Here is a 26,192-nt window from a genome sequence, read left to right on the forward strand (position 1 = left end):
TTCCATGATGTTGTAAAAAGGTCATTTCTAGAAGGAATTCTGTGTATTTGCACAGATTTAGGCCAGTGCACAACCCATTTAGGCCTGACGTCGAAATTTAAAAAATGTCTTCTAAATCCTGGCCGTTTTCTGAAAAACCTTACGTTTCCGTTTCAGTGGTGCTCAATACTTCATCTCAAGGACCCCAAAAATTATATGTAATATGCCTCCGCCCCCCCCATCTGAAAATATGTTGTTCCAGGGACCTCCCCAGAAGCAAAGATTTGAGTTAAAATGTATCACTCTGTAATAATATATATTCAAAGATTTGCGCCACCATTTTCACGATTTTTCAAAAATAGCAGACCTACAAGCTCGTAGGGCGGCACTAGGTGCCGCGCTATGAGCTTGTAGATCTGCTATTTTTCAATTGCTAAAAGTATAACATAATGCTTTAAAACACCAAAAAGGGGTTCCCGGGCCAGGATGAGTTAAGTGCTCACCTGCATGAAGTCGTGCATGCTGTGGAAGAAGCCAGGAACCCCAGGCATGGTCACGGTGATGGAAGGTGCCGCTCCAGTGCTGCCACCCACCCCCGACCCCGTCACTCCCCCCAGTAGGGAGCCCAGGAGCTGGGCCAAGTTCCCTTCGGCGACCCCCTCCGCTGGCTGTCCCACAGAGGCGGTGCTGGTGGTGTGGGTGGAGGTCTGTCCGGAGGTGTTGGTCGAGGAGACGGGGGTTGGCGGTGGGTTGGCGGAGGAGGAGGAAGAGGACTCGGTTGAAGACGTGGAGAAGGAGAAGGATTGGGAATGGGATGCAGAAGTTGGAGTGGAAGTGGATGTTGGATCACCTGTAGAAGTTCAAGCCATTTAGACCCGAGGACGATTCTACAAAATGTCTTCTAAATCGTGAGTTTTCTGTAAAAAAAACTATGTTTCTATGTCAGTGGTTCTCAAACTATTTCATGTCAAGGACCCCAGAAATGTTATGAAATTGGCCGCCGACCCCCATCTCAAAATATGTAGTTCCAGGGACGCCCCCCAGAAGCAAATATTTGAGTTAAAAATGTTCGCTTTGAAAGAATATAGATTCAAATTTTTGCGCCACATTTTCACGTTTTTTCAAAAATAGCAGACCTACAAGCTCATAGCGCTATGAGCTTGTAGATCTGCTATTTTTCAATAGCTAAAGTATAACATAATGCTTAAAAGCACCAAAAAGGGGTTCCCGCCCAGAATGGGTTAAAAAACGAGAAAACGGGATGAAGTCATTCTCATGTTCTCAATGTGGGGTTAGGGGACCCCCCCCCCCCCCCCCCCCACCATTAGGGTTCCCAGTGTTGAAGGACAGGGTCCCAGAGCTTTAAGAATATATATATAGTATATATAGAATATATAATAGATATATATATATCGAATTGGGGTCAATAAATTGCATGTCCTTGAAACGAAAGTGTCACTTGATCCATGTTCAATTGTAAAGAGGAGTCACCTGGCTGCCCGGGCATCAGCAGCTGTCCGACCAGACCGCTGATCATCTGGGTGAGAGGGGAGGGGGCCAGAGGTGTGCCCTGAGGGAAGACCAGAAATAAGACTCCATGAAGGGCATAGCTTTACTTACTTGTATAAACCAATAGCCTATAATCTACATACAAGCCAATAACATGACATGTTATGAACAGATGTAGCTATTCTCACATTTTTTAAAACATTTTGGAAAATGACCCCAAAATAAGTACGCCAGGTTGGAAGTGGTTACGGGCATTTTAAGCAGGCATGCAAAACTGGTTTAGGGGTGAAAAAAAGGGTGAGAATGATACAAACCAGGAATACTAGTACAGACCTTAAGAGTATATATGAATAGAGACGGCACCGGATTTCTCCTAACATCCACTTGCATTAAAGGAGAATTCCATGCTAGAAGGCTTTCTTACCTTTCTTTGTAGTCGTTACGTCCCCACCAAAGAGGTCCAGGTGTTTTTTGTGCAAAAACTCCTTATTGGCTATTTCCCCTACCATAAGCCCTCAATGAATTGCATTGAATGGAATGGGAATTGAATGGGGCATTGGGGTGTTGTGCTAATTCGCTTATTTCCATCGAAATAAGTAATAAAGTGTGCCGCTTGGGATATTATTTACATTATGAAGAGAGGATATATACAAAAAAATAGCCCCATTCAATTCAATGCAATTCATTTAGGGCTTATGGTAGGGTAAATAGCCAATAAGGAGCTTTTGCTCAAAATAACACCTGGACCTCTTTGGTGGGGACTTAACAACTACAAAGAAAGGTAAGAAAGCCTTTTAGTATGGAATTCTCCTATAAGTTGCTCTAAAGCGCATGAGGCGATTTCACTCCTCCTTCCGGGTAGGAACAGAACGCATTCTGGGATGGATTGGACCCAAACACGTGAACGCGCTGGCCGTTGACTATCATTGCACGCGTTCACGTATGAAACAGCGTTCACGTGTCATCATGAACGTGCGCAATGATAGTCAACGGACCAGCGCCTTGTGTTTGGGCCAGCGCTGCAATACCAAATTTGGCCACTATGTCCATTTCGCCTCCGGGTGCCGTCTCTATTAATATGTACTCTAAGGTACAGACCCACTAGAGGGGTCTGGGGGGGAGGAAGGGGGGTGGGGGGGGGGAGGAAGGGGTAAAAGGCTGGTTAAAAGGCTGCCAACTGTCACGTTGTGATATTTCAAAATGTCACATAGTGAGCTTGTGGATATTCATTCTATGACAACGTTTAAAGGGATGAATTGGTGAAATTGTTAATTCTTAACAGAACTTGCTTTCATGGACAGACGAGTTATATGCATCCAAAGAAACACACATCACTCTTTTGCTTTGAGTAGCCACAGGGAGAAAGTCAATGATGTTATTATGGCAGTGTAGCAAGCAGCCTTCTGAGATGACATACCCCAAATCCTATACAAATAAGAATTTATAAGAAAGTAAATTAGTGAAATATGAAAGGGAAAGTCTTGTGATGGATTCCTCACTAAAGGACTCGGTGCACCAAAGACCTCCGAGACTGAATTTTACCACCTTTTTAAAAAAAAAAAGCCACCATGGAATTACAAAACCACCAACACCACCACTCTTGCTGTACCTGTCCTGGTTGCTGCCCGGCAGTGGGGGGTATCGCTGCCCTGAGGTGGATGGTGGGTCCTATGATGCCAACAGGGGGGATATGTGGGGAGAAGGAAGGTCTGGTGATGACAACCCTGGCCTGGGGGAGGGGTGAGGAGGGTGAGCTGGGTGCGAGGTAGGGCATTCACTTCTAGTCATTTTTACTAGTTGACTAGTTGCCTAGTTTACTAGTCGACTAGTTGTTAAACCAACTTTTATGTTTAAAAAAAAAAAAAATTATTAAATAAATATTTGTACATTAAAAAACTGTGTACATTGGTGACTATAACTATAATCTACCTGATATTGAGGCCTACAAAATCGGTTAAAAAAAAAATGAACTTTTTTTTTTCTTTCTTATCAACTAGTCGACTAGTACCAGCAAGGTCGACTAGTGGATTTACTAGTCGACTAGTAAACTAGTCGACTAGTTGCTTAATGCCCTAGTGCGAGGGAGCATGCATCATTGCATCACTCTTTCACTTTGAGCAGGCAATATTAGGGATGGGACTTTAACCCATTTAGACCTGACGTCGAAATTTTAAAAAATGTAAATCATGACAGTTTTCTGAAAAACATGTGTTTCTATGTCAGTGGTGCTAAACCTTTTTCATGTCAAGGAGCCCCAGAATGATATGTATTTGGCCGCCGACCCCCATCTGGAAATATGTTGTTTCAGGGACTCCCCCAGAAGCAAAGTTTTGAGTTAAAAAGCTCTGAAAGAATATTCAAATTTTTGCACCACATTTTTAAGATTTTTCAAAAATAGCAGACCTACAAGCTCGTAGCGCGCCACTCGGTGGCGTGCTATGAGCTTGTAGATCGGATAATAACGGATAATAACCGTTCAAAAGGAAAAACAAATAATTATCCGTTTAGGACAAATTATGAACTCATAAATGCCTGTTATTATAAAATACTGTATACCAACTCATACAGGACTCTAGAAGTGTTATACGCTAGTTGTTTGTGTCCATTAATTAACACAATAAATAGTTCTAGATGCGGTTCATTTTAATGTGAGACGCTGCTTCAATGCACCCCGACATGCGCTGGCTCATTACGCCACTGTAGCGACAGCCCAACGTGTTCCACAGCTCAATGTGCAAGTCCTGCGACCTCAATGACTTGTTTTTTTTAAAATAAACTAACTGTTTTTGTAGCTGAAAAAGAGACATCTAGGAAACCACACAGTCGTGGAAAACATTTCCAGAAAGACAGAACCGTTTAATTAATGTTTTGGACGCTATTATTAATTAACCTTGTCTTGTCTGTCTGGAATGAGACTTCATTCACACCTACATCAGTTCAGTTGTGCTAGCACAGTGGTTTGAAATAAACCTTGTTTTTTGACCAAAAATGCCATCTGGGACAAGGAATAGGAGATACAGGGGATTGAAAGAAACAGATAGAATGGGTGTTTATGGTGACGACGATCTAAGACAAGACCCAGTGAACAACAGCTAGCAACCCGATGCTAACATAAGTAGCATTATGGCTTGATCGTAAGTGCTATAAAAGCGCAATTGCCATTAATCTACGACAATGGCGTTGAGGGTTTTATTAAATAATGAGCTTTAATTGACGTAGATCTCGGCCAATGGCGGCATACGTGTTAAAAAGGCATGGCATTAGAAAACCACCAACGCTTTCAGCTGTACCTGTCCTGGCTGCTGCTGCCCGGCGGTGGGAGGTACCGCCGCCCTGATGTTGATGGTGGGTCCTCGGGCGGTTCCAACGGGCGAGGAGATGTGCGGGGAGAAGGAGGGTCTGGTGATGACCACCCTGGCCTGGGGAGGGTGCGATGAGGGAGCGGTGCCGTCCGCGGTGGTGTTGGCAGGGCCGCCGGGTGGCATCTGGCCCGGGTGGCCCCCGGCGGCGGCCGCGGCAGCCATGGCGGCGGCCTGGTGGGAGATCTGGTGCACGATGGCCTGCATGAACTCGGGAGGGAGTCCCGGAATCTGGATGGGCGTGGCCCCTAAAAAAAACACAAGACGCGTTAAATCTAATACACCTTGTCATACCCTTGACAAGTGACATTTTCAAAGTACTGTACTTGCAACTCAAGTGAAGCTCCACAGCTTATTTATATTTATTTATTATTAACACTTTTCTTAATCAAAAATCAGACCCGTCTGAAGTGAGTGGTGCTGTACTGTACTGTACTGTACCTGTACTGTACTGTACTGTACTGTACTGTACTGTACTGTACTGTACTGTACTGTACTGTACTGTACTGTACTGTACTGTACTGTACTGTACTGTACTGTACAAGCTCTCCTCCCTGGCCTCTGTCTGTGTGTTAGGCTGCACAACAGTTGAACTCACCAGGTGGCCCAGAACTGCCAGCGTTCGGCTGCCCTGGGATCTGTGGCCCACCGGCCGACTCGCCTGTAGAACACAACACCAGCAGGTGGTCAGAAAGCTATCTGGATCATGACGGATAAACAAAACGGACTCCAGAATGATTAACTCTCAGCTGGGACTGCGAATATGTTCAGACAATGGTTCTCCAAGTGAAGTTATTTAGGGGGGGGGGGGGGGGGGGGGGGGGTTATGAGTCAGCATCTGAATCAGGTTAATCATTCCTTCTGCAAAATAGAGGACCAGACAGGAATGTGTCACGTTTTTAAGTGGCACTACAAGCTGTAAAACCACCTAGTACTATCAGCGGTTAAATTAGCATGGGGAAATCAGTTGGGAACTCAAAATGACTAGTACACTTCACCTCGAAAGAGAGACAATTTGATATGGGTTGGCTGCCCTTCATTCGTTCCTTGAGCCACAGGCCCAAAATTGGACAGGACTTGTGATGCCATGCCGTACTTTGTGTTTTTTCTATTCATTTGGTCATTAAACGCTTTGTGTGCCCTTTCAACATTTTCAAAATAGCGACCCATTTTATTTATTTTATATATATATCACAAACAAAATGTAAAAAAGTGTTTTTTTTTGTTTCTTTTTTCAAAGACGTCCACAGACGTCCTGGGCACCACATAGCGGTAATTCCCAGGACGTCTGTGGACGTCTTGGGCACAAAATGTGTTAAACAACACAAATATTATATGGGGGTCCCCAGCAAAAAAATATTTTCAGATGGGGATCCGTAGCCAAAGCCATTTGGCTGGTGGTCCTTGACATGAAAAGGTTTGAGAACCAGTGGTTTAAGTCAGGATACCAACCATCAATGTTCATTTGCATCATAACCACAGGCTCCATGGTTTGATGGGTGATTCTGATGACTCGTGGACCTCCCTGTCCGGGCTGGTGATTGGCCCCGTTGGGCTGAGAGGGCGGAGGCTGGCCATGGCCCAGTTGATCCGCTTGGCCAGTAGTCGCAGAGGGTTGGGCTTGGCCTTCAGCCGCCTGTCTCCCATTGGACGTCATGGTGACTGTGGTCCCTAGGTTTATCTGTGGGAAAAACTCACATCAATCACTCTGAAGCCCCCAGAACCGAGAAGAAGAACTGAAGCGCAATCAACATGCTGGCCGATCATAAGTACTGCTGCGTATTGCGGCGGGGGCGGCTGGGGCCAGACACATGAACGACCAATTAATGTTTTCGTCCAATGGGCTTGACTCATGAGCTTGCGCACGGGAGGCGACACTACTGCAATTTACAATTCATGCATTTAGCAGACGCTCTTAATCCAGAGAGATTTACAGTAAGCAAGAACAAAAAACATGGAAAATATATCAAATACATAAAAAATTGTCATGAATCATATGTAAGCTAAGAACCTAACAGTGGAATATCTACACGTATATAATGAAACTATGCGTATACACTATAGACTGCCGTCTACATAAAATGCTATCTACATAAATTGAGCCTTTGCATACGCCAGTAAGGTCGTCAAGGCTAGGGCAAGCGCATGCGAGACGACGCAAAACTTCATCGCAGATTAGGCCACGCCCGTCACACTTTTCCAACCCGGAAGAAGGGGTGAAAAGGGGGTATTGTGCTGGGTGAGCAACTCCATTCAAGTGGATGGGAGGGGATTTACGGTGCCCTCTCTATTATTTTTTAACTTTACACTAATTCAAGTGTGCCCTCGTATTTTGTGCCAACCACAGATTATTATTATTGTAATATATAGTATACATGCCTGAAGAAGGTCCAGAGGGACCGAAACGTTGCATTATTAAAAGGAAATACTCATGTACCGAGCAGATACAGTGTGCGGGTGTATCTGCTCGGAAGTGCAACCGAGCGCTCAATGTTAAAGCCCAGCTGCACGGGGTTTCCCGGTCATGAATCCACGGGTCCCCTTGTAGTCCCTCCTCCTACCGCTAGGGCCCAGAGCTTCAACGTTGAATAGCCTCACTGGCCCCTTGGTCGCCACTCACTCACGCCGACTGTTTGCGTTCAGTCACTCAAGGACAGGTAAGTTCCTTTTAATGAATGACGTGACGTCACTACCTGTGTGGCTGCAGGAGGAAGTGCTGTGTCAGCGTCGAAGGCTGGAGGAGCGCCCGGCTGTTTGCTTGGACCCGCGGCGTTACGTTTAGTTTTTGTTTTATAACCCTTGAAGTTTGTAATTCTTTGTTTACGCGGAGCGTTATCTTTTGGAGGACAAGGACAGGTCACTGTGGAGAGGATCACGCTGAGAGGACTCCCCGTGGATCGTTATGATCGTTAAGGACACCCTTGGAACAGCGGGGATTTAATCAACACACTTTTCCGCCCGTGAGTGAGAAACTAACGTGGATGCAACAGAACAGCTGAGGGGTTTTGGGTTACAAAAAACGGATACCGTGCAGGGTACAAGAAACGTAACTGTCGGGGTTTTGCGTTTGTGCAAGGGCTTGGATATAATCTGGAACTGAACTGAATGTGCTTTGAACTTTTCAATATATACAACCTTAACTGCAAGCTACGGTGTCTGTGCTTTATTGTGCGTTACAAGTGACTTTACAGGGTGTGTAGTGTTCCTTATGCAACGGTTTAACCCATTTAATTAATTATTGAACATTTGTTTGTACCACGCCGTGGTACTCTGTGCTACGAGCATGACACCACTGTACAACAGCATATAGAAGCGTATGCATTCTGAGCTTGTACCGTAGATGGGCTATTTTGCTATGAACACAGTAGTGTGTGCCTTGAGATTTTGACGTGGCCAAATTTAAAAGCCTAAAGGGCTTTGCAAACGGGGAGCGATAACGCGCCTATAGTTCATTTTCAATGAGACCTGCGTTTTTGAGCGGAGCAGTCGCGGTGCGACAACGCAAGCGTATTTACGTGAGCGCGGTCCCGTGAATTTGTTGCGCGCGTGCTCGTTGCGTGCACACGCCCACGACTCACCAGACTTGGATTCTGTTTAGCTTTTTTTTTACGCTTGCGTTGTTGCGCCCCTCTTCAACAGACCTGGAGGAGACCTGTGTTGATCCAGGCAACAACGCCTGCGTTCCTCGCTCTCCCTGTTTGCAAGGCCCTTAAGGCTTTACAGGAACCAGCATGTTTGTTTCCTATGATTAAAGTAAAAATATTTCATATTAGCAGGAAAAAATGAAGTGAGTGGTGCTGTACTGTACTTGTGCTGTATGTACTGTACAGGCACTCATCCCTGGCCTGTGTCTGTGTGTGTGTTAGGCTGTGCAACAGTGACACTTGGTGGTGAACAAAACGCTATAACGCTATTTCCGTGCTCGGACAGACCCAGCCACCCAGCCAGGGACAGACCCAGAGACCCAGGGACACACATAGCTGTCTATAGGAGTGGTTGCGCCACTCAAAAAAAAAAAAAATTACAGTTTGACAAAGGTATCATGGCAAACGCGAACGTACTGGAATGGGCATGTGTGGCAGTCCGGCCTGCAGCAGGACGGGGGAGGTGTAGTGGGACATGGGCCGCACCACATGGAGGTGCCGTGGAGGGGTAGCGGCCAGGTTACAGCGCAGGTCTCCCAGGGCCACCAAGGTGTTGCCCAGGAGACGCAGGGCGTCCCCCACCATGTTCAGAACACGCTGGTCCTCTTCTCTGCCCTGGCTCTGGAAATAGAAACAAGACAAACGCGTTGTTAGACATTCTCTCCTCCTCAGCAGTGTTGTGTTCGTCGACTAATGCTACGACGAAAAATGTCCGTCGACTACCTTTTTTTCCACTGACAAAAAATACATAAAAATAAAAACTAAGCCATGGTGACTAAAACTATGACTAAATATACTGTCGATTTTGTCAACAAATAAAAACTAGACTGAAATGTTAGGAAGGGACTAGTGGACAAGAGATCCAGTAAAAGTAATTTTACACTTGGTTGCATGCTGACAATAGCAGATCTACAAGTGTAAAAACAGCCATTACGACGACATCAAGGCCCGCCAAAATACATTTTAGTCGACTAAATCAACTGTAGATTTAGTAGACTAAACTCTTATGCTATTCAGTCGACTAAAACTAGACTAAACACTAAAGCATTCAAGGTGACTAAAATGTGACTGAAACTAAATGAAAACTATTCAAGAGACTAAAACTAAAATAGAAATTTGCTGCCAAAAACAACACTGCTCCTTCACTTAGGTGTTAGATGTAATGTGTATTATAGATGTGTACATTAATTTAACACCCCGAACGCCCAGGGTTATTTAATCCATTAAATCGTAGCGCCCAGCTATTTATAGCAGCGGAGCACATTTAGCGACGGACCGGATGTTATCCCGGACGTGGCTGAAGTAGCTAGATGTAGCCAACACACTCTCGAGGCGATCGACAACAACGGGAGGTATGATTAATTCTAATGCGACTAGCGACGGAATTTGACGGAATGATTTAGATCAAGAGTCATTAACGTTTTAAGATTTTCCATCTCGTCGGCTAAAATGGGGGAGAACATTTTCGATGACGTCCCACCAGGAAATTAACATCGAGTGTTGTGCAACAGACGCTCCCAGCCTGTGGAGCGATGCGATCGGTTTTTATATCAATAATCTCCGTCCTTTTGATCAATCTCCGTCTTGAGCGCTGGGCGTTACTAATTGATAAGGCGGAGAACTCCGTCCTGTGCGCTCGGGGTGTTAATAAATTGTTGTACGCATGTTTATGTCCCCACATTGTTGTTGTAGTCTGCCGACGTGGCCGCGCCCAGGATTGAATGTGTCCTCTCGATGAAGGGACGCAGTTTCTCCTCCACTCGCCTCACTTCAGACAGAACCTCCACAAACTCTGCCGGGCTCGGATGATGACTGGAAAAAAAGGCAAAAACAAAGAAAACGTAAAAAAACAAGGACCCACTTGGTTTGTTTCCCTCCATGGGGGAGCTTGATGGAATGGTATATTAAATAAATATCCTGTGTTCCAATGGATCAAATGTAGTTACTTTAGTCACAAGATCTTTTACAATTTTGTTAAATAGAAATACATACTAAAACCAACAAAGAAAAACAACCCAATCTGTGCCAGGAACGTCAGGTTACGTTTTAAGCAGCATGTGCATGTGCCAAGACGTTAAGTTACGTTATTTAAAAAAACAATTATTTTTATTTGTTTATATATATTTTGTATTTTTTTAATCTGACCACGGTTATTTATTCTTTCATTTGTCCCTTATCTCTGGCACCTGCACAGCGTTTCTATTGTAACAGGTGGCAAGGATTGTGTTTTAACCACTTTCAAAACGTTTCAACAGAGTGAATATAACCGATATCTTGTAGGACGAATATAAGTAGGGTATATTCATTCATTCATGTATGAAAAAAAAAACATAAGGTGAAATATGGAAATACAAGGTTTCTGCCCAACAGCAATATGGTATATAATTTACTTGGGTCCAGAGTGAGGCAGTCCCTCTGTTTGGGTGGAGGAGGAGGAGGAGGAGGAGGAGGAGGAAGCAGCAGCAGCAGCAGGTGGTGCTGGTGGTGCTGGAGAGGTGGTGTCCATGGGCTGTGAAGCTCCTGTTACTCCTGCAGTGGAGGAGGAGGAGGAGGTGGAGGTGGAAGAGGAGGAGGTGGAGGTGGTGGAGGTGGAGGAAGGCTGAGACGTTCCCGGCTCAGGTCCAGCAGTGCCATTACTGGACTGACCCTGATGAAACACAAAAAAGAAAGCATCGCTCTTCATCAGTGTTGATTTTGTCGACTAAAACTAACCGACGAAAAATGTTCGTCGACTAAGACTAAATATATTGACAATTTCGTCAACAAATAAAAACTAGTCTAAAATGTTAGGAAGGGACTAGTGGACAAGAGATCCATCCAGTAAGTCATTTTACACTTGGTCGCATGCTCACAATCTACAAGCTCACAATCTACAATCTACAAGCTCTACAATCTACAAGCTCACCACTGCGTCGCACTAAATCAAGTGTAGATTTAGTCGACAAAAACTAGACTAACACTAAAACATTCCAGGTGACTAAAACTAAATGAAAACATTTCAAGAGACTACGACTAAAACTAACATAGAAATTTGCTGCCAAAAACACTGCTCTTCATACAACGCACACAACACAATCACTGTTGAGTTTCTGGGTACGTTGCTTTTTGGCAGACGGCTCACCTCTAGTCTGTCGATCAAAGATCTAGCATCTCTCAGCAAGTTCTCCGCCAGCTGCAGTCTCATCCTCGGCTCGCTCTGCAGTGATTGGTCCATGTTGATGTGCACGTCGAGTGAGCCGTTGCTCTGAAAACAAAACCATTTTCAGAAGGTTGACAAAAGACCCATTCTGGGCCGGGAACCCCTTTTGGTGTTCTAAGCATTATGTTATACTTTAGCTATTGAAAAATAGCAGACCTACAAGCTCCTAGCCGCACTACGAGCTTGTAGATCTGCTATTTTTGAAAAAACGTGAAAATGTGGCGCAAATCTTTGAAAATATTTATCTTTCAGAGCGAACGTTTTACTCAAATCGTTGCTTCCGGGGACGTCCCTGGAACAACATATTTTCAGATGGGGGTCCGCGGCCAAATACGGATCATTCTGTGAAATATTGAGCACCACTGACATAGAAACATTGGTATTTCAGAAAACCGTCATGATTTAGAAGACATTTTTTAAATTGCGATGTCAGGTCTAAATGGGTTAAGGACTCGATAATTAAGTAACTGGCAGCAAATAATGTGACAGATGGATCACGGATCATGGATTTCATTACCCCGGTAGTACTGGTGCTGACTCTGGCATTCCTTCCTGCGTTGCCAACCCCTGCCATCATCTGCTGAACTTGCATCTGTAGAGAAAAAATCCCAATGATAAGCTCTTAACAATTTTCTGGGACTATCTAAATGCTTTAGCAATGCTATATCATTGGTACTCACTTATTTGTCATGTGTATAAATACAGAGTACACGAAAAAAGTACAAAGACATGCACAATCCAACCCAAACATGGGCAGGTGCCGAGCGATGAGTATATAGTATATAAGGATAAGGAATGAAGACGCTCGCACACTGTGGGCTCCGATGCTAGTGATAATTTGCACAAATTAATGACATTTCGAGCATAATGCTCTTCCTCAGTCATACATTTGTGCAAATAAAGGCATTTATCACTAGCATCGGAGCCCACAGTGTATAAATACAATGAAATTATTTAGCTTCGAGCACTTTCAGTCTTATACACACCAGTGTAAACAAAAACAAAAACAAACAAACAGCTATAGTGCAAAAGAAAGAACACAAAAGAAAACAGTGGAGTGCAAAGTAAAGTGACAAAGTAAGGCAGAGTAAAGTGCAATACAGTTCAAGGTCAGCTGTTCAGCAGCCTGACTGCCTGGGGGAAGAAACTGTTACTGAGACGTGAGACGGGTTGTGACTGCCTGGGGGAAGAAACTGTTACTGAGACGTGAGACGGGTTGTGCGAGATTTGATGCTCTGGTATAGCGTTATTTGGAAGGGTGTATAGTTGGAACGGGGTATTTGCGGGATGGCTGGTGTCTTTAATGATGTCGTGGGCTTTTTTTCGTACTAACATCTCTCAATAGCTCCATTTGTATTTGGATGTGATTAGTTTCCCCGAGTAATGTCTGAGAGGGCAGCAAAAAATATTTACCAGAACCGCCAAAAAGCAACAGGTAATGTGCTGTGTAGCGTTGACAGAGGTGGGGCAGTCGGCAGAGGTACTAATAACTAATATGTGACCAGGTCTAGCAAAATGGTCCTCATCTCGCCTATAATGAAAAGGCAGAAAATCTAAAATAAACTTGATTTTTTTTTTTTTCATATTTACACAGTTTGAATGTTGAAGAAGGTTTTCATTCCAACAACAGATTATTGATTTGGGCAAATTAAATGTATACATTTATAAGTCAAAGTAGGCTAGCCAGCTCTAGGTGTTGAAATGTTGTGAACATTCAAAGGGGATTTTCTCAGCTTTGGGTAAAACGGCACAATCATTTTAAAATGGTCATATTTTCCAATTTCATTGAATGATACATCATATGAAAGCTTACATTCTGTACTTTAATAATCTGTAAAAAACTGAAAAATTACTCTGGTCGAGATGAGGGCCTATTTGCCAGACCCGGTCATGGTGACCTTGTGTTGCGTTACCTGTATCTCTGAAGGATCCATGATGTTGACGGGGAGGTTGAAGGTACCGAGCATTACGTAGCTGTTCCCGTTGCGGTCATGTGGTCCTCCTGGGGGGGCCGTGGACGCGTGGCTGGTGCTGGGTCCACCCTCCGCCCCCCCTGCGGACACCCCTCCACTCCCAGAGCCGGTCATGTTGGCCTGGGGCGGCGCTCGCTCTACCAGGTGAATTACTTTCCCATCCACGTCTGACAAACAAATTATTATTTGCATCTTTTAGCCTACTTACTTACTGACTACAAATCACGTATACTTGACTATTGCTGACCATTTCCAAAGCATAAACACAATTCTTTCAATCTGCTTCTTTGGCCAATATTCATGTTCCATCCATCATCGATATGTTATAAATCCTATTAATTTGGCCTTTAACCCATTTTGACCTGAGATCAGATTCTAAAAATGTCTTCTACATCCTGACAGTTTTATGAAAAAGCTATGTTTCTATGTCAGTTGTTCTTTGATTTTTAAAAAATAGCAGACCTACAAGATCGTAGCGCGCCACTCGGTGGCGCGCTATGAGCTTGTAGATCTGCTATTTTTCAATAGCTAGAGCATAACATGATGCTAACACCAAAAGGGGTTCCAGCCCAAAATGGGTTAAATTGCATAAGATGTTGATCGAGTTTGGTAGGCATTAGCGACCCCAATATCCACTGGGTTTGTTTTGCACTACCATTAATCCCCTTAACAGACATTGTAGAATAAACAATCCGGTATAATAGATACTACAAAGCTATTCATATGGGTAGAAAATACTATTATACTACTCACTGTACTCGGTCAATGTCTTCTCATCTTGCAATACTCTGCCCTGGTAGATGAGCCTCTGCTTCTCCACTGGGATCTCAACGGACGTGGCGATGTGTTCCTTGAACTCCTTCACAGTTAGCTGAGGGTGAAATGCATGAGACAAGCTCAAATACCTTCGGACAGCAAGCAACGTCACAAACTGTCAAATACATGAATGAGGAAAGGAGATGTGCAAAGATTGTGAAGTTCTCTCTGCAATGCCTCCTAAGTACACAGGCAAATCCTCACTGTTAATGTATCCATTTGTAGAGAGGGGCGGCGGTGGCTGGATGGTAACCGCAAGGTTGCCTGTTCGAACCTGGGCTCCCCCAGAGTTAGTGTCGAAGTGTCCTTGAGCAAGACACTGAACCCCAAATTGCTCCCGATGTGCTGGCTAGTGCCTTGCATGGTTTCTGCCGCCATCGGTGTATGAATGTGTGAATGGGTGAATTGATGCACAATCTATGTAAAGCTCCTTGGATAAAGGCGCTATATAAATGCACCATTTACCATCTTACCATTTGGAGTGAACCAAATCTAAACATAGTCATACGGGTCATTTTGGATCCATTTCCAGTTCAAATTTGCAGGATTTTACTGTGTAAAGCAGGGGTTCTCAACATGGTGCAGGGGACCCCCCCAGTGGTCTTTTAGGAGTTTACAATGAGTGGTCCACAGCTCAATGAGTTGACTGATAGTTCATCTTCATATAAATACAACTGCTCCTAGCCGCAATTTGCAACACTAGATAGTTGTGAGAATATTGAACCAATGTGGAAAGTAGTAAAAAACGCTTTGGACAAAACCTCTTAACTCCATCTGCTAAAGCAACTAACTCCACCACCTCTCATGCAAGTAATTGACAATATATAAAGTCACAACTCACAACACCAACTTTGATGAGGCAGTATTTCTTTGTTTTCAAAATATAAGGTTTTCAAAAGTTCCTGAAAAATTTACATTTTGGAGTTAGGTGGGTTTCTTCCCGACCTCAGAGATATGTTGAATCTAGCCGCAATTTGCAACACTAGATTTTGTTTTATAATGGGATGAATCTAGAGTTGCAATACCCTCCATTGACAGCCCATTGATCCAAATTGAATTTGCAGCTGTAGGGCAAACTTGGATTATCCTCTTTCAATCTGCAAAGCGTTTGCTTCATAATAATCCACCGTAGACATGGTATGAGCTACTTTCTGCTAAGAAATTTCGTGACGTTTTTTCTTTTTTGTGATCTCCTTTCGCGCGAAGGCGCATGCGCACAGGCATTCACTTCCTTGTTTACGGTCCGACGAAAGTGTCTCATAACTCTAAATCTACGGCGCTCTCCATGGTTTTGATCCAAACGGCAATGTTCTGTCATCATTTCTGACTTAACCAAGCATCTCGAGAAGTCAGAAATTAAGAGTTTAGTATATATCCATCTGATCAAAACCACGGAGAGCGCCCTAGATTAGGAGATACGAGGCATTCTTTCTGCAGCGGTAAATGTTATTATATGCTACTTTCTGTCAAAAAAAAGTGTTGGAAATCACTCAACCCTTGTGTACCACCCGTTTTGAAATTGCACATAATGCAGGAGGCAGTAGGACGTTGTTTTATTGAAAAACGAGTGCTTCCAAAGTCCAACAATGAGAAAAAGAATCACCTGCACAGAATTTCTTGACAGAAAGAAGCTCATAAATCATAACATGTCTACGGTGGATTTTTATTTAACAAACACTTTGTAGATAGAAAGAGGATAATTTTTCAAAGTTTTTCATACAGCTGCAATGTTTGTGAGTTTACAATCAGATAGGACTTACATCCTGTTTAAACTGATCCTAAAAGCTAGGATGGGTACAATTTGAAAACAAATTTCACATACGTGCAAATGCACTGTGAAAAATACCCCCCCAACAACTAGAGAATTGACTGTTAAATAGATATATAGCAAAGGAATTTTGAAACAAATAAGCCCCGAAATCCGAAATCACACAAATGTCCCACAGATACAAAGGGCTGAGGATCACTTTGTCCGTTCTTTAATTTATGGTCTACTCTATGGGGTATCTGACCTGATTGATTGATCTATTAACAGTTTGCAGAATTACAGTACATTTCAAGCACAACTCAATACAAAAACTGTTAACTGTGAGTGGACGACACCATAAAGCATTACACTTGTTTACAATAGGGCCCACCATTTTCAATTCATCAAAACATTTAGAGACGTACGAATATACACTTCTATTATAGCCTTTACCTCGCCTCTGACTTTGTAGGTCCTACTTTGAGAATCCAGTGTCTTGACAGTGACCTCAATCATGGTACCAGGCTCCGCCATGTTTCTGCAGTGTCGTCTTTAAAAAGAAAGTGCAATTTAGTATGCGTTTTACATAAATGAACTATAGCTGTCAACGTTGCCGCAGGAATCAAGGCAAGGCAATCTGTCCACTCACTAACAACAAAACAAGTATCAAGAATCAAATCTGAATCACAGATTAAAGGGTGACCGTGACGAATATCATCACCATCTACCACAATAAATGAAGTAATAATCCAGGCAACAGTTGATCTCACTTGTACTGAGGTTTTACTACGATGGTTGGATGTTATTGTTGTTAGCCGGCCGGCTAACGCTGGCTAATAATCCCAATTAGCAGAAGAAGGCTGGCTAGGTTAGCACAGCTAACCAGCTAAGGTTAGGTTAATCTCCCGAAGGAGACAGCCGGCTGTTCAAAGGTCCAATGTAAACCACTCAGACTGTCGTGTTTCTTGTTACCTAGTATATCTATCATCAACGTAGTTTGATTTGTTTCAGTAAATTCTTCGTGTATAGACTGTCTAACGGTGTGTGAACTACACACCGTTAGCTTGGCAAGCTAAAGAATTTCCCATAAAAATGCGACACCGCTAGTCGTCTCAGTGAAAAGACCCCCCTGTGACGTCACGTATGGTATGAGGTCGGCAGGCGAGGCACGTCCGCGTCAAATGCCTGAGCGCATTTATGGTTGTCTGTCTATCTCTTAGATATACTGTATACTCTAAGGTCTATCTCTGTGGTTCCCAAACTTTTTCATGTCATGGACCCCCAAATTGACACTAATTAGCCCGCGGACCCCCCCATTTGAAGAGACAATGTCAGGGAGCCCCATTAGAGAACATATTGTACAGCTCTACTAGCAGTGATTCTCAACACGTTTAAGCACCCCCAGTTTGACATGCATATTAGTCTACAGACCCCCATTTAATGGCATTTCTATCTCTGTCTATCTATTGTATTTTGTATTGTATTGTATTGTATTGTATTGTATTGTATTGTATTGTATTGTATTGTATTGTATTGTATCCCCCTTTTCCCCCTCACTGTATATGTTTCTTTTCCCTTTTTACCTCCTTTATGATGAATTTCTGTTCTGTTCTGTACGTCTCTAAATGTTTTGATGAATTGAACAAGGTGCACCCTCTTGTAAACAAGTGTAATGCTTTATTGGGTCGTCCACTCACAGTTAACAGTCTTTGTATTGAGTTGAGCTTGAAATGTACTGTAATTCTGCAAACTGTTAATACATATTTCAATCAATCAATCAAATCAAATTGTATTATTTAGACAGCTAATAGTATGCATTTGAAGCAGAGAGCTTTTGGAGGTTCTCTTCTTTCATACATTTCCCAACGGAGCTCTTAAAATAGGTTGGAACACTTTTTTTCCAGAAGGACACGCCTAAAATTAAGGCAAGCGAATGAATAACCGCTATACATGCAGCCTACATACAGACAGTACAGTGTGTGTGTGTGTGTGTGTGTGTGTGTGTGTGTGTGTGTGTGTGTGTGTGTGTGTGTGTGTGCGCGCGCGCGCGTGCGTGCGTGTGTGTGAGTGTGTCATGCTTGCCAGGCGTCACACTCTGCCTTCCCTTCTTGACGACATAGGCAAGTTGAGACGGAGTCGTAGACTCGTAGGTGTGGCAACACAGCCGAGTGTTTTTGTGTATTTTGTGCCTCATTCAAAACGCAAAACTGTGAAACAGAAGCTGTCCTGATGCAACGCTAAAATCCGAGCGCTTATTAATACGCGTTTATGTGCAGGATCATAGATTATTGCGTCCCAGTGAGTGAGCTTCTTCTGACAAACTTGGAGATAGGTGGAGCGTGGAGTGAGTCTGTGGACTGTGGAGCGCCCTTAAGTTGGACTTGAGATTGTAATCACGCGAAATCACCGTTTCTCGGTTCTAAACAACCTAGAAGACGTCCATGGACTTGAAGTAGCCTATTTAATGGATCCGTTGGACCCGGCCGAAATAATAAATGTGAACTTGGCCAAGTGATCACAGGGGTGGAGGTAATCATTTTAGTTGTATTTATTTATTTATTGAAATAATATAATTAAATTTTTCTCCGAATCCGATCATAATTAGAGATGGCAGCCTTTATTTTTCGTTTCACAATATAAGTAAGACTTGTGTTCTTACTAATTGTTAGCCCTGGACTCTCTATACATGTATTTTATAGTCTGACAGACTTTTACTTTAGTATATATGCAAATGTCAATCGATATTCGAGCAAATGCATCTGGTAGTCTTGATCCAGGGGGAGCTAACTAATTGTACCATTGTTTTTTTTGTCCCTGTTCTCATGCTATATGATTTATAATTGATATAATGCTAATATGCAAATGCACTAAAATGTGGCATGCAATTCCATTGTACTCACCACAGAATAAACACTATTATAAAGACATCGGGTCAATATCCAATAATTGGACGGAGTAGCCTACATTCTGTTTTGCTATTACCTTTTCCCCTTTTCCCCCCTGACTTATACCTATACGGTAGGTTGTGTTGCATTACACGCAGCTCTCCATCATTCCCTTGCCTCTTTCCCTTTCAGTCTTCAAATCCCCTCAAGCCCCCCCTCGATCACTTGGCACTCTGTGGAGATAGAGCTACCATGCGAAGATTCAGCTCTGAAGGGTCCTTACTGGACCTGGACTTTCTCCCATGGAGGAAGGTGGTACTGAAGGGTCCGGCAGCAGGTAACAACAGGAATAGCCGGGTGTCGGGCAGCTATACACCCCACCTAGAGGGGGACGAGGCAGCTAATGCCAGGTCGCCCTGCAGCACTCTTCCTCAGAGTCCCGTCATCCTGGAAACGGGGCCGAGCCCGAGCAAGGTGGAGCTGACCCGGGAGCTCAGTGCCAGCGTCGAGAACTTCACGGAGCTCAGCAGCAAGCAGGATGACAACCATCTGGGCGTGGGTGCCATCAGTAAAGGGTGCCGGGCCTACAGTGACGGCCAGTTGGCCCCTGCGTCCAAAGGCAGCACCGAGAGTATGGAGAGGGATGACGACCACCCTCCGCCCTCACCGTCCTCCCCTGCCAGTCCCTTTTCCTTCGGTTCCGGTTCGTATCACCGGCACAACGCTAAAGCCAAGCTGTCATCAGCCAAACTGCACCTCAAGAGCCTGTTTATGCAGGTACTGTATAGTGTAAATGCTGGTTTGTGAAGTTTCTTTGGTGTGTACCCGTTAAACCTGCCTATAATAATAAGTGTGCTTTGTAATTGGGAAGTATTGTGCAAAATGTAGTTCACTCAAATTCTGCCATCACGGCATTATGGAAAGTATGGCTTTACTGGGTTTGTGAGAGCCAACAGGAGGGGAGTGGTGTTCCATAAAGTCTTTTCTTTGTTTCAGAGTCCAGTTTCGAGTCCACATTCGTCAAACTCAAATTTATTCAATGCAGAACAGAAAGACAGGTGATTATCATGACCCCTACTACAATAATATGCTGAATTGCCCAAAGAAATAATTATTTCATCTTCTTCAAGTCACTATTGATTGCAATATTAGAGGTCCTATACAACGCAATTAGGGTACACTTCCTTTAAGAAAATATATACAGTACATGACTACATGTGGTTAACCTGTTGCATACTTGCATTGATGTGTGGTAAAAAAAAAAAAAAAGGATTATAATTTCTCACTATCGTTTATGTTCTCCTTCTCTACATTTATGTCACATCTTCCTCCTCCTCGCCACTCGTGTTCCTACCCAGTGCAAAAGAGAGGAGATCTCGACTGCGGTTTATGCGCCAGTGGAGTCTGGTTGGACACGGGAAAGGCAAGTTCAGCCGGGAGGAGCTGGAGACCTGGGCCCAGTCGCTCAACTCCCTCCTGGCAAGTCGGAGTGAGTTTACTTCCTTTCAGTCTCACATGTTTCTTTTTTTTAATTTTTTATAATTTTTATCCCACGATTTTGTAACCCATTTTTTCACCCCTGTGTCAATTATCTAATGTGATCCTGGGCTCTACACACCCTCTGCCAACCTGGGGAGAGCAACGGACTTGAACTCATGCTTCCTTCATGCATGAGTGTCCAAGTCGCTCCTTTACACCTGACAGGGGGGAGTTTCCCTGGTTGGAGGTAGTGCGTGGAAGGAACACGTTATTCCAACCAGTTCCTTTCCCCTCCATCAGGCGCCCCGGCTGGCCAGGGGGAGGCAGTTTAGAGACCAGGATTACTGCATGTTTTTTGTGAGGGTACCTACCCTAGGGACACAGGGAGAACATGCACCATGTTTCTGCTGTGATGTCAGCATGACGGACCCATTCAGCAGACGTCATTGGTATATCTTTCTGTGTGCTATGCAGTAAAAGCTTGATGGTCCTGACCTCAGCCATATTCTATAAATAGAACATAACGTAAACAATGACTCCTTTACGGAACACAACATATTGTAGCAGATCAGTCTGACTATTCCTGTCTCACTGCCTTTAAAATTAGAACACTTTTATAAGACACGATGTTTACAAAAAGACATAAAAGCTTGACTCTTAAAACGGAGTGCTCCATGTATGGGAATTTGGGAAACATATACATTCCCTATTTCATGATGCTGTCCCAAAGTGCTGTCTAACCCTGACCCGTTTAGCATTTAGTTCATATTTTGGGTATGAGAGTTGTGTGATTTGGGTTCCTAAGCAAGTGTACTGAATCTGATCAGACAAATAGGGCAGAAAGACAATTTTGTTTTCCTTTGAATTTGTCAACATTGTACCACATTCATCTGCTCTATGAAATTACATCATACTGCATTTAGTGGTGCATTCAATTAATCGATATGGCAATATATCGATCGAAAATCTGAACGATAGGTGAATCGATCGAGAGGCTGCTCTATCGATACGGCATGAATTATCTGGGTGACGCAGTGTTGACAAACGTACCTCTGTTTAACGTTATCAAAGCCCCCCTTGCAAGTTGCAATGCACTCCCTTCCCAGACCCCTTGTTAGGATGTTTAGACATTTTGTTTTAATTTAAAGATCTCTGTGGGCCTGAAAGGGTTTTATTGTATTTGTGCAACATGGTCATTATTTTGAATAAACGTATAATCGATATATATCGATATATATCGTATCATGGGCTCTGTATCGTGATACATATCTATCGTGAGATTGAATGAATGAATGAATAGTTTATTTCGGTGCTTTACATTTACATGTTAAGTTTCATCATTTGCATTAAAGTTTTTTTACAAGCAATATCCACCACTAACTGCATTACTGCAGTTCAAGATGTATTGATTTGATTGTTACTTTTTAAAGGTTTTTTTTTAAAGTAGAAATCTAACGATAACTAATTCAACAAGGCAGTTTTCTTTTGTATTATTTTTATTTTCTATATGTATATAATCTTTGGAGGATAACTCTTTTGTAAATTAAGTTGTGTGTAAACTTGTACTTGGGAATAAGTGACTTTGAAAGCTGAAGCTGTGCAGTAGTTAACTTAACCAGCTCAGCTAGGCGTAGAGAATGTATATTTATTAAGACTCAGGAATTGATTGTTTTGCATGACTCACTGTATTAATTTGATTGGAACAAAAACAAGATATCTATCTTACTTTTGGGGAAACTTGCATGTGCAGTGCAAGTCTCCTAAAAGTCCTCATCCATCTAGTGTACAGAAATCAGATTCGAACTAGATGTTGTAACCATGGAGTCTGCATGCAATCTTGGGCCTCCCCTCTGTTTACACAGAGTAAATACTATGTCCCAATCCCCCACTTGCAAAAACAAGAAGTGACACAGGGGGCATGTTGTAAAACAGAAGGAAGTAGTTTGTAACCAGACAGAATCACCATCATATAGCCGCAGTTTCTCAACGAGAGGGACAGAACATACTAATATAATATACTGGATAGTCCCACTACAAAAGCAGTTGTGGAACACCGGTGTACACAGTGTTATTTGTCTGCACTTATTAGCCCCGTGGGGCTGTGTGTCCTCGCTTCTCACAGCCTAATTACACACGCATCATTCGCTTGGGAACACCCCACTTATGCTCTCCCCCCCCCCTCTCTCTCCACCCCCACCCTGTCTCAGCGGGCGTGTCAGTGTTCGGAGCATTCCTGCGCTCTGAGTTCAGCGAGGAGAACCTTCAGTTCTATCTGGCCTGTGAGCAGTACAGGCACTCCTCCAACAACTTCAGCCTGCAGAGAAGGGCCAAGGACATCATCAACACCTACATCCAGCCAGGCTCCTCGCGGGAGGTGCGAGACCATCGCTGTCACTGTCATCATGCTTTCTTGTAGTGCTGCAACTATCAAATATTAGTGATTTATTCTTTTTGATGAGTCAAATAACCAAGAAGCACGCTATTTTAATTTATTTTTATATATTTATATATATATTTTAAATAGAGTGCTATATATGAATTTCATTCATATATGAATGTATAAATTACATTCGGATATATATTTATTATTTTTCTTTATTAGACTGATTAACTACACAAGCCCTATTTTATCTATCTTATCTTTGTTGTACAACGGTGTCACACATAAATACCAAAAATAGGTCTTTTCTAGAAATTGGGGGGGAAAAACACATTTTTTTTTTTTTATTAAAATCAATTATTTTATATAAATGTATTAGTTCGATTAACTGTTGCAACCTTACTTTGAGTAAAGTGCCATTTCATCTTCTCTCCCAACGTGGCTTGCATTTATTAAATAATTATAGATATGTGTTGCATTGAGAGGTCACTTTTCTTACTGGTCATTTTCTTTTTTTTGCGTTATCCTCTATTCTAGGTGAACCTGGACAGCAAGACCAGAGAGCTGACATTACAGCTGTTGCAGGCCCCGTCTCACACCTCCCTGTCTCATGCACAGAAACGCATCTACTCCCTCCTGGACACAGACTGTTATCCCAGGTTCCTTCAGGGCAACATCTACCTCTCTTTGCTTCAAGAGGCAGAATAGAACTCGCCAACTCGGATGTATTTAAACGTAACATGGACTCTCATGGGGATGGCAGGTCAGATTCCTAAGAATGTTTTGCTTAACACAACGTAGACTGCGGGCTAAAGTGTTGTAAATAGTTTGGCAGAGATCAGCGTTTATCGAAATATTTGGAGCAGATCTGTTGCTCATAGATAACACTTTGAAGGCAGGCACTGATTTAAACGACAGTCAATTTAGACAAACTAGTGGCTTCTAGATGAGAATTAAAGCTGCAGTGAAAAGACACTGGAAGCAGTTTCCTTTCCTTTTCCCCTTTTCTTTTTTTTACTTTCCCACAGCTTAAGTGACCCATGAAACTATGCAGATGTCTTGTTTTAATCATTAAACATCGTTGTGGCCTCCCTGTATACAGTTAAATTCCCCATGGTCCAGCGATCACGTTTCGAGTTTCAGGAAAGGAAAACTCAACTGAATCTGACGGAAAGGAAAAACAAGTTGAGCAAGAAGGTGCACTGTAGTGAAAAGGTCAAAGTACTTACTTTGTACGCTGGTTACTTATACAGCAAAGGTGAGGAATTCAAGGAAATTCACTTTGATAGGTGTGACGAAAAAAAAGTGTGGACACCAAATTGTTTTTTTGCTGGGAGGAGAAAAACATGCAAGTAGTTTCAGTGATTTGTTCTGACATTCTTATGCTGAGTAACGGGTATGCTGAATGTCGCTTTTATAAAACGTATAAAACACCCTCATGGGGTGTGGCATCTAAAAGAGAGACTAATATAAAAGTGGTTTGTTAAGTTTGTTAAGGTTTGTTTTGAAAATGTTATGAATGTTATGAAGACATGAAAATAAAATCATTTTATTTTCTATCCGAGTCTGTGGTTGCTGTAGACCGTGCAGTGGTTACCAAAACAATTTGAGCTCTGGAACCACAAGCATATTTTGTTCAAGGACCATTTCACCCCACCACAACAATATATGGTATATTATATAGTTTATATGAATGCATAAGTCATTTCTACTTGAGTAATTTATTAATATTTTACATTAATGATCTGGAAGCCAGATTTATATATAGTTGCTAGTTGTGTCATATACACTGAAAATAGTTCTGCAAGCTCACACAGCATCCTGTGATCTTGTAGATCTATTTTCATTCATTTCATTTCCCACACTAAGCCTAAAATCAAAATATCTCTTAAATTTCATGGGCTTGTGAAAATATTTAAACATTTTCGATACGATACGTACGATAGGTACTACACACACACACACACACACACACACACACAGGCCACTTTACTTAGACACCTCTCCAACTGCACATTCATGCTAATTTATAATACATATGACAGCAACTCAATGCATTTAGGCCTGTAGATATGATCAAGATGATCTGCCACAGTTCTAAGCACGCATCAGAATGGGGAAGAAGAAAGGTGATTTAAGTGACTTTGAATGTGGCAATGTGGCATGCGGTTACGGGCAGGCAGTGGCGTGCACAGATAGACACTAGGGGGTGCTAGACCCCCTGCCCTTTTGGCAATGTGCCCTTTTTTCAAAAATAGCAGACCTACAAGCTCGTAGCGCGCCACTCGGTGGCGCGCTATGAGCTTGTAGATCTGCTATTTTTCAATAGCTAAAGCATAACATAATGCTAACACCAAAAGGGGTTCCCGCCCAAAATGGGTTAAGGCAACCGGCCGGTTCCACTGGCTGCACAAGGTGCCCTTTTTTAACTTGAGCACCTGCCCCTCTAAATGTCTGTGCACGCCACTGCGGGCAGGTCTGAGTGTTTCAGAAACTATACTGTTCTCTACTGAGATTTTCACGCACATCCATATCTAGGGTTTACAGAGAATGCATTAGACCAGGCAATGTTTTCCATTTTTATATTGCCCAATTTTGGTGAGCCTGTGTGAATTGTAGCCTCAGTTACCTATTCAGAAGTGACAGGGTTATAGGGATACATCACTGAGGATACGTCCCAGGTGCAGCCAAGCGATGTATTTTCTTTCTGAGGTATTCTATTTATAGTGACTCATAGGAATAGACTATGTGACAACCGGTATAGTCTGGTCTGGTGACCACCGGAGAGACGGGTGACAGCCAGAAGGTAGATGGCACCCCGGGAGCAGTATGGGTTGGCGCCCCAGCCTGCATACTCTGTGATGCAGACTGAGTGCCGCGCTACGAGCTTGTAGATCTGCTATTTTTGAAAAATCGTGAAAATGTGGCGCAAATCTTTGAATATATATTCTTTCAGAACGAAAGTTTTTAACTCAAATCTTTGCTTCTGGGGGGTGCCTGGAACAACATATTTTCAGATGGGGGTCGGCGGCCTATTACATATAATTTTGGGGGTCCTTGACAGAAAGGACTGTCATGATTTAGAAGACATTTAAAAAAAAATCCGACGTCAGGCCTAAATGGGTTAAATGGCGATTCAGCTCAAGGCGGTTGATCTCCTGGGTATAGATCATGGGGTTGCTGGGATACTACAGTAAAGTCTGATTTGGGGGGATGGAGCCA

General features: G+C 43.0%; 2 protein-coding genes across 6 annotated transcripts in view; one reads left to right on the plus strand and one right to left on the minus strand.

Annotated features, from left to right (window-relative positions):
• The window catches only part of bag6l (BCL2 associated athanogene 6, like), a 31,952-nt gene extending 14,578 nt beyond the window's left edge, over positions 1-17,374 (minus strand). For 3 of the 5 annotated variants that reach the window (XM_079521835.1, XM_079521832.1, XM_079521834.1), the window contains exons 1-15: positions 17,199-17,374; positions 16,680-16,776; positions 14,417-14,534; positions 13,604-13,830; positions 12,208-12,282; positions 11,613-11,735; positions 10,882-11,138; positions 10,171-10,303; positions 8,909-9,112; positions 6,300-6,528; positions 5,446-5,508; positions 4,779-5,095; positions 3,098-3,217; positions 1,471-1,549; positions 483-829 (exon numbers count right to left, since the gene is read on the minus strand). In XM_079521835.1, coding sequence (XP_079377961.1) covers positions 483-829; positions 1,471-1,549; positions 3,098-3,217; positions 4,779-5,095; positions 5,446-5,508; positions 6,300-6,528; positions 8,909-9,112; positions 10,171-10,303; positions 10,882-11,138; positions 11,613-11,735; positions 12,208-12,282; positions 13,604-13,830; positions 14,417-14,534; positions 16,680-16,760 — 2,373 coding nt within the window. In that variant the 5' untranslated portion in view covers positions 16,761-16,776; positions 17,199-17,374. The other 2 variants (XM_079521833.1, XM_079521836.1) reach the window with 2 other exon arrangements.
• Positions 17,375-18,325: 951 nt separating this feature from the next.
• Positions 18,326-24,527, plus strand: LOC306938348 (uncharacterized protein). The gene is made up of 6 exons (XM_079522481.1): positions 18,326-18,755; positions 19,304-19,888; positions 20,108-20,169; positions 20,470-20,600; positions 22,798-22,964; positions 23,508-24,527. Exons 2-6 carry the CDS (start codon positions 19,364-19,366, stop codon positions 23,676-23,678), a joined length of 1,056 nt encoding a protein of 351 aa, XP_079378607.1. The 5' UTR covers positions 18,326-18,755; positions 19,304-19,363; the 3' UTR covers positions 23,679-24,527.
• The last annotated feature ends 1,665 nt before the right edge of the window (positions 24,528-26,192 follow it).

Source organism: Electrona antarctica (assembly GCF_951216825.1).
Source record: "Electrona antarctica genome assembly, chromosome: 15".
In the NCBI taxonomy this organism is placed as follows: Eukaryota; Metazoa; Chordata; class Actinopteri; order Myctophiformes; family Myctophidae; genus Electrona; species Electrona antarctica.